The sequence below is a fragment of the Trypanosoma cruzi genome, genomic scaffold, assembly GCF_000209065.1.
Source record: "Trypanosoma cruzi strain CL Brener 1047053514087 genomic scaffold, whole genome shotgun sequence".
Taxonomy (NCBI): Eukaryota; Euglenozoa; class Kinetoplastea; order Trypanosomatida; family Trypanosomatidae; genus Trypanosoma; species Trypanosoma cruzi.
The window spans coordinates 27,774-36,214 of NW_001849234.1; the positions used below are offsets into that span (position 1 = coordinate 27,774).

At 46.6% G+C, this 8,441-nt stretch overlaps 3 protein-coding genes across 3 annotated transcripts, besides 19 other annotated features; all 3 read right to left on the reverse strand.

The window, feature by feature from the left end:
- Positions 1–8,441: part of a sequence feature (heterozygous, non-Esmeraldo-like haplotype) that runs on past the window's edge.
- Positions 27–69: a microsatellite.
- Positions 246–285: a microsatellite.
- Positions 488–539: a sequence feature (A-rich).
- Positions 609–633: a microsatellite.
- Positions 677–713: a microsatellite.
- Positions 822–845: a sequence feature (AT_rich).
- Positions 920–973: a sequence feature (A-rich).
- Positions 1,011–1,032: a microsatellite.
- Positions 1,067–1,099: a microsatellite.
- Positions 1,259–1,302: a sequence feature (T-rich).
- Positions 1,375–2,835, reverse strand: Tc00.1047053505183.130 (sugar transporter, putative; the record flags this gene model as incomplete). The annotated part of the gene is made up of 1 exon (XM_809326.1): positions 1,375–2,835. One exon carries the CDS (start codon positions 2,833–2,835, stop codon positions 1,375–1,377), a length of 1,461 nt encoding a protein of 486 aa, XP_814419.1.
- Positions 2,858–2,918: a sequence feature (T-rich).
- Positions 2,991–3,063: a sequence feature (T-rich).
- Positions 3,135–3,183: a microsatellite.
- Positions 3,380–3,401: a microsatellite.
- Positions 4,032–4,071: a sequence feature (CT-rich).
- On the reverse strand, positions 4,080–6,314 carry Tc00.1047053505183.140 (protein kinase, putative; the record flags this gene model as incomplete). Its single annotated transcript, XM_809327.1, has 1 exon — positions 4,080–6,314. One exon carries the CDS (start codon positions 6,312–6,314, stop codon positions 4,080–4,082), a length of 2,235 nt encoding a protein of 744 aa, XP_814420.1.
- Positions 5,798–5,891: a sequence feature (CT-rich).
- Positions 6,081–6,103: a microsatellite.
- Positions 6,423–6,458: a sequence feature (A-rich).
- Positions 6,641–8,441, reverse strand: Tc00.1047053505183.160 (hypothetical protein, conserved; the record flags this gene model as incomplete). The annotated part of the gene is made up of 1 exon (XM_809328.1): positions 6,641–8,441. A coding segment is annotated over one exon (1,801 nt), but the record flags the coding sequence as incomplete, so codon positions are not given.

An 8,441-nucleotide genomic window follows, 5' to 3' on the forward strand; every position in this document is an offset into this window, starting at 1 on the left:
CACTTCCTCCCAAGAACCCACTCATCGAAAAGGAAAAAAAAAAAAAAAAAAGAAAAGAAAAGAAAAGAATTTTTTGGAAGCCACACACGTGAGAAGACCACCGCCGTCTCACACAAACACCCACCGCGGGAGGGCAAATTGGGCGTAAAGAAACGGAATACGTCATAAATAAATTAAATACGTAAATAAGCCGGAAATAATAAATCCCTCATACAATCATAATAAAACTTCGGGTCAAATTAAACAATAAATAAATAAATAAATAAATAAATAAATAAATAAATATTCAAAGGAAAAAAAAAACACAAACCAAATCAAACTTCTTTGAATAGCAGGTTAGTCCATCTTGCAGCGACGCATTTTTTTTTTTTTTTTTCCTTCTCGGCAGCACAGGTGTGGGCCTCAAGCCGGAAAGACGCCAGCAAAGTGCAGAATCGCACCGTCGGCGTCCATTTCAAACGGCGATGCACCGATCCACCGGCGGCGGAAAAGAAGAGACAAACGAAAAAAACAAAAAACAAAAACCGAAAAAAAAAAAATCCATGCGGAGTAATGCCACACACAGTCACAGTCAGAGTCACAGTCACAGTCAGTCACAGTCACAGTCACAGGCAGGCAGGCAGGCAGGCAGGCGTACGGGAAGAGGGAAAAAAGAGTGGGAGGGAAAAATAAACGTAACAAAAAAACAAAAAACAAAACAAAACAAAAAAAAAAACGTGGCCGTTTTGCTCAACTCCCCTCTTCCCCTCCCCGGACACGCAGGCAAAAAGACAGAAAAAAAAAAAATTGGTCGGGAGAGAAGCGACATGAAAGAAAAGCCGAATTATAATTATTTTTTTTTTTTTGTTTTCTCCCGTCTTGTCAGTCGCCCCCTTTTTTTTTTTTTTTTTTGCTCCGCACACCGCCCGCCCCTCCCACTAAACAAAAAAAACCAAAAAACAAAAAAACCAAAAACAAAAAAAGAAAAAAGAAACCACACCGAGAGGCATCCTTGCGTTGTGTGTGTGCGTGAGAGAGAGAGAGAGAGAGAGATCTGCTGAAGTAATACAATTAAGCTGGCAGACATATAAATAAATAAATAAATAAATAAATAAATAAAGTGAGAGTGTGAGTGGTGCATGTCAATAAATATTAGCAAAAAAAAAAAGAAACCATTAATAAACAAAACCTACTGAAATTGAAAGAAAAAAGAAAAAAAAAAGAATCCCAATAACAAACGGAAAAACATGACTTTTTCAAAGCAATAACACAAAAAGAATTTTTCTTTTCTCTCTTTTTTTTTTTCCTTTTTTTCTTTTTTTTGCACAAACAAAAGTACACACACAAAAGGATGCACACATCAATGCAAATAAGTAATGCGTCATCTTACAGTCTTTATGCGAAGGGCCTGGGGTCACTGTTGTTTTCAGTGGCGTTCCGGTTACCCCGATTTAAATAATTCTCTTTCCGACTGAAGTTTTCTTCATTTGTGCCGTTTTCACTTGTGATTTCCTCCTCATTCTTCCTGTTAAATAACAAATCAATCTCCTCTAGCGTAAGTCCTTTTGTTTCCACCACAAATAACTGGATAAAGACAGCTGCGAAGGCAATACACCCACAGATAACGCTGAATGTACCCCCCACCCCAATAGAGCCCATCAAGATTGGAAATACCTGAGAGACAAGGGCATTTGAGGCCCAGTTGCACATGGTTGCCAAAGATGCCGCCGTGCTGCGCAAGTGATTTGGAAAGATTTCGCCCATAATGACCCACGGCATGGCTTCAAGACCTGGGGCAAAAAAGATAAGGTAGACACCTAGTAACGAAAGGAAAACCCATCCTCCAATCGAGTACGGAATTTGATTACCCAAGAAAAAACCGACGGCCGTCATTGCAATCGTTATGACAAGACAGGCATTCGCACTTATCTGCAACAATATACGTCTTCCCCATCGATCCACAGTAAAAAGACCGCTTATGGTGGAGACAGCATTTATGCCCGCAAGTGGAATCGACAAGATAACGGGAGTTTTGGGATCCTTAAAACCGGCATCATACAATATAACTGCACTGTAGTACATGATTGTATTGATGCCGGAAGCTTGTTGTAAAACGTGGAGCATGCATCCAATGAGCAAACGACGTCGAATCGCCTTCTTAAAGATTCCGCTGTAATTAATTGCAAAGTTCTCGGAACATTCAGATTCATCGGATCTGCATATATCCACTTCAAACCTTTCGGCCAGCTTAAATGCATTTTCCCGATCACCTTTTGCAAGTAGCCATCGTGGGCTCTCCGGCAGAAAAAAAACAAGACCAACCAATTGAACTATTGCTGGCAATGCACCCAGACCAAGGGCCACACGCCACCCAACTTTAATGGATGTAAACTGTACGAGCAATGCAGTCACGACAGAAGCAATGAATTGTGCGCCTGTAAGAGAAACGCCGTTAAACACAACGGTAGCTCCGCGCGATTCGGCGGAAGTAATTTCAGAAAGATACACGGGGACTGTAACAGACGAAATACCAATACCAAGTCCCACAACGGCACGCCCGACAAGCACCATTTCCACATTCACTGCGACAGCCATAAGGAGGGATCCAGCGGCAAACAAGAGGTCAGCCATGGCAATACAAGTCCGTCGTCCAAAGCGTAGTGACGCAATTCCGGGAATAAATGCTCCCACAAAGGCACCGATAACGGCAATACTCACAATGAGACCCGCCTTCCAGGAGTGCTCTGAAAAGCCAAAGTAATCTTTCATCTGGAAGAGGGCCCCGTTGATGACACTTGTGTCATAACCAAAAAGGAAACCGCCAAGAGCGGCAAAAAATTTTATACTCAGTCGCATATCAACCAAAAAAACTCGGATGTCTCTTTCTTTTCTTCTTTTGGCTTTTTTTTTTCCTTTTCCTTTTCCTTTTGTTTTGTTTTGTAATTCCTATTTCAGTTTCTCTTGCCTTGCGTTCTCACTTTTTGATTTGCCTGTGAGTGGATTCGCTTCCGTTTTTTGTTTTTTTCTTTTCTTTTCTTTTCTTCCCCTTCGTTTTTCTTCTTTTGTTCACCTTTTTTTTTTTTTTGTCGGAACAGGCAGAAAGAGGTGGAGAGAAGTTTTTGTACGGGAGTGTTGCAGATGCGTGGGGCGGGGGCAAAAACAACAAAAATATAAAAGAAATAAAAAAAGAAAAAAAAAAAAAAAGGAAGTGGAAGTAATCGTCACACACAAACACACGCCGACAACACCAATGGGAGGAGAAGGCGGCTGCAAGCACCAACAGACTTTAAACCGAGAAAAAAGGAAAAAGAAAAAAAAGACTGGGCTCAAGTCTGGGCGTACACACACATCGTCTAGAAAGAAAGAAGGAAAAAAAAAAAAAATAGTTCAATAAGAATTTAACAAAACAAAACAAAACAAAATGATCATGCGAAGTGTACAACGTTGAAAATAATGTGCGTTTATTTAAGCGGGTGTTGACATCTAAAAGTGTTGCGTCGCGGTGATGGGGTGGTGAGTGAAAGACGTCGCGGCCCTCTACTCGTCGGCCGGTCAGTTCCCCCCTCCCCTCCTCCCCGCCCCTATTGAAGTCTCGTATTGTGAATGTAAAAAAAGAAAAAAAAAACAACAACAACAACTTTGTAGGGAGGTCCTGCTGCACGTTGGATTCGGTGGAAAGACAACCATTCAAATGCCCACTCGGCTACAGCACGGATCAAATTTATTTCCCTCCCCCTTTCCTTTGTTTTCTTCAACCCCTCCGCCTCACTCTTGTCTCTCATTGAATGTTCATGGCAAGAGAAGAGCGAGTGGTGGTGGTGGTGGAAGGTGAACGTGTGCGGTACGTTGCGTCATGTACAAAAATACTCATCGAGACGGGGAGTAAAGAGATAGATAAGAAAACAACAACAACAACAAAATGAATAAGTTCTAACTGTGCGCCAAACGTGAAACGCTCTGTGCAATTAGTGTAAATCCACAGCGGCTCCGTCAATTTTCCTTTATGTTCGCATTATTCCTCCCATAAAGAGTTGTCCACAATTCTTTCTTTACTCCCCTTCCCTTCCTTTCCTTCCTTTCCTTTCCCTCCCCCGCTTCAATTAGGGCTCATCGACGGCTACTGCGCTGCTCTCTGCGTTGTCGGAGCTGTCGTTTAGCCGGTAGATAAGAGACTGATGGGGTGACTCAAAAAGTATCTTGCGCACAGGCGGTGAGTCAAAATCGTGACGACAGGAATGGGAATCATCATCCAATAACACGCGTGGCCCCGTTGGGCAACCACCACCACATGCATCTCCCCCCAGTACGACTCTTTCAAATAAAAAGTTGGTCCGTGCATTCCCAAGCGTGATTTTAGAGGATGGGGTCCATCGCAGCGTCTTTCCATGCGGAGAAACGGTTGTGGCCAGAGTGCTAGCAGCAGGAGCGGTAGCAGTATGCGCCTTGTTGGCACTCATAGAACTGCCACGACACTTGACAGAAGTCGCCGGGCTAAAGCATAACGCCACGGGAGAAATAGGTGGACCAATCGTTTTGGGATTATCATCCTTTCCCTGTGCACTCATCCCGCCTGCTCTGGGAGTAAAGGAGGAGAAATAGAGAGGGACGGCGGCGCTGCAGGCACCCCATCCGCCGCTACAACGACGCGAGGCGTTAATGCTCTCATGATGCGACTTCATACAAGTAGAAGCAGCTCTTGGAGTCAGACTCCCGCTAAACGAGGAGGACCACACGCTGCATCGTCGTCCAGAGCAAGACAGGTTGGGATCCGACAAGTTCAGGCCACACTTGACACGGGAAAAGACACCCGCGATTGCCCTCTGAGACCGTTTGGCGGGTGTGCTACAAACGGGGCGGAAAGTGAACCGAGTCGTATCCACCGGCCTGCAGCAGCGGGGTCGCAGAGGAAACGTCACCTCCATATTTTCGCTGTCAACACCATATTTATGCCGAATGGGATCAAAAAAAGGGTGCTTCAATGCCTCACTTGCTGTCAAACGCTTTTTTGGGTCGAGTGCAAGAAGCCCCTTCAACAACTCAAGAAACGCCGTTGACGGGGCAGAAAGACTGTCAAACAATGTCGTCTCACGTATTTTTTCCGGGTAAAATTGAAAGTCCGTGCCAAGTTTTGCATAAATCTGATGAAGGACCTGCAGGTCTGTGGAGCCGCAAAAGGCAACAGACCCGGTGCTCAGTTCAAATAATGTGCAGCCCAGAGCCCACATGTCACACGCAAAGTAGTCCTCAGCACGGCCCATGAGCTGCTCTGGGGATTTATAGTACAAAGTCCCACGCCCACTCCCCACTTTCGTGCTCTCATGCATGAAGTGTGCTGCACTGAAGTCCCCAAGTGCAGCCTTGAAGTATTGCTGCTCTTCTTCCTTCTCTTCGGAGAAAAAGACATTGTTGGGCCGGCGTTCCATGTGCATGCTGCCGAGCCCTGCTCCAGGCATTGCGGGGGCACACTGTTCAGCGGCACTGACAATCATTTTTGCCGCATTTACCCGCCGGAGAAGAATGTTACTTGGCTTGATGTCACGGTGGGCAACACCGCGTCGATGAAGATGGGCAATTGCAGAAGCCACACTATAAAGCAGTGGGCACGCAATATCCTCCTTCATAAAAGCCGTATTGGCCCCACGCAGTTCTCTCCCAACATCGCTGTCCATGAGCTCCATGGCGAAGAATGTGACCCTGCTTGGGGAGGTGTAACTACCGAGGAACTTTACAATGTGATGGTGTGGCCCAAGGTACTGCAGGATCGTACTCTCGCAGGGCGAACGGGCAACAGAAGGAACCCGTCCCCACGCAGGAGAACTCTTTTTCTCCCTCCCTTCTCCACTTGTATTTTCCTTCTCCAGCTCCGCCACCACCCCCTTCACCTCCACCATTTCTTCATCTTCTTTTTCCTCAAAAATGCCGTCGCTGTCATCATGCATATCATCGTCGTAGATTTGACTGTTGTTGCTGAGATCGCTGCTGCAGCTGACGTGGCCATCCACATCCCTCAGCAGATTTTCATCATCATCATCCTTTTCAAATGTCAGTGTTGCCGTCCTTGCGCTTGTGGGCCTTTTCCCATGATGGGCAACACAGGAACAATGATGATGATGGTGATGATGATAGCAACGGTGGCCTGCCAGACGCGCACACTGCAAAGGACTTTTTCCACATTCTGCCGCTCCTTTTGCAAAGAGACGTTTCACTGCCACGAGCTCATGGGTGCAATGGTGCTGTGCGAGAAACACTGTCCCACTGCCACCGGAGCCCAGCTTCAGCTTGCATACGTCAAACGCAAACTCTCCGCTTTTTGTCCCACGGGGTGAGAAGGTCATCCGAGCAATCCTCTGTCTCTCCCTCTCTCTCTATTGCCCACTCTCACGACAACAGAGCGCCCCTCTCTCAACACCACCCGCGTTGCCGGTTACTAATCGTCCACACACAAATAAAGAAAAAAAAAAAAGAGAAATAAAAATAAAGGGCGATTTCATCAAGAACGTCCAAAGAACAATACATGGCTGCTCCAGAGGTGGGTACTAGCAGTAAAGGCAGATAAATCACAAACGAATGCACATGTAAAAAATATATATTTTTTCAAGAATTAAGCGTGGGAGGTACAGAAGATAGCGCCAGAAAAATTTTCAACAAATACAAACCATTGCTAGCAGGCCCCTGAGGGAATGCTCACTTTCTCAATGGCAAGAGTGGGCAATACGACATGTCCGCATTCATCGTCCATCTCACTCAACAAAAGTTGCTTACACCTTTGAGCATCCCGCAGGCGACGCCGTGAAAGAATTGCATCCATAAATATCACATAACTCCTCTCTGTTGTGCAATTGGCTGCGATGGATGCAAGCACCTCCTCACAAAAAAAGTTATTGAGCCCTTGTAAACCTACATGCGGTGCTTCACTCATGTTATTCAAGTCCATTAGAGATCCCCCATCTAAAAAGAGACGACATATCAATCGACACAAAGAAATACTCGTGAACTCGTCATTTACCAACGTCCAGAGTGCAAGAATTTTACTACGGGACGGCACACATAGTTCCACCAATGGCGGTGAGCAGATCGCATTCGACTCATATGCATATCTTCGCAAAAGGCTGCGCATTCGAGTCGAGTGAGACGGGGACTCCAAAGGCACAAGAAGACGCGTCGTGTGACTCTCGGTGGTCAGTCGCACCATGTTCAGGACCCACTGTGTCGTGTCGCCATCATGGCCGAACACCTCTTCCACAAGTTGCTGAACGGTGGCAAAGTGTACGCCACACTCAAGGGCGGCGGCACAAGTAGGAATGCAGTGTGCAGGCGTCAATAGCCCAGAGACGGCGGCCACACGCAGTACGGCAAGTGATCGATGGCCCATCCACGCCTCTCTGCGCATCCCCACACCCGTGCGCATCGTGCGACAAATAACGGTGACCGCATCTTCCAGAGCCCACGGATTTTCTTTAAACAACAAAGCAAGGACAGGGCTGTCAACAGAAAGATGGTTCCATACCAACCGTGCAGCCTTCTCGTCATGGCCCATTCGTCGCAGCCGTCGCAGCAAAGGCATGCAACAGCGAACAAAAGGAACATGTACTTTAAAACTACAAAACGTCAGCGCCGACTCGCAAAAAACCATCAGTGGCGACAAATTTAATCGCTGCAAAAGACGCGGATATCGCAGTAGCGCACAACTCCACCTTCTCCGCGACAGAGACCGCGATGAGCGAAGTTGTGAGATGAAAAAACTCCGCAACCGGCTCTGATTTTTCGTCAATTCTGAAGTTCGTTTTTTACCACGCCTATGCCTCGGTAAGATGTGTTCTACAGGGCCAAATAGAGCGTCTACCAGAGTTGCCGCCTGAAAAGCCTGCTGTAGAATGGGGGAGTCGGGCAGCACGAGGTCCTTCACTTCGGTCCAAAGCTTCCCTGACGGGCCAATCCCCTTCTTGTAAAGACACCGAATCTCATTTCGTGGCATGGAAAGAATTTCCGCAGGACCACACTGTGTGGGATGAACAAATCCACTGAGGAAGGCCGGACCAATCTGCTGCAAAAGATTCTCGTCGTATGAGGGGCTCGGCTCAATGAAATTAACAAAGTCTTCTTGTAGAATAAATGGGATGAGACACGGGGATTGTGCGCCTTGCGGCCTGGTTGCCACTGCTGTTGCATTGATCCAACTGAGCTTCTCGTAGACCGGGACGACACCTTCATCCTGCATGGAAAGTTCATGCACGGTTTTTACAAGTAACAGCCGTGTTCGTTGCATGCCAAGCGCTGAGAGAAACGGATAACTATCCTCGCTAGTCACACCCACCGACGTCTCAGAAGAAGACGCATTTGTGTGAGGACCGGGTTGTCGCTGCAGCCGATGTTTTTGTTCCAACAACGATTGATGGAGTACCGACACAAAAGTTCGTAACGTCTCCACGTCCCCAATGACGCCTAATGTCTTTATTGTCTTA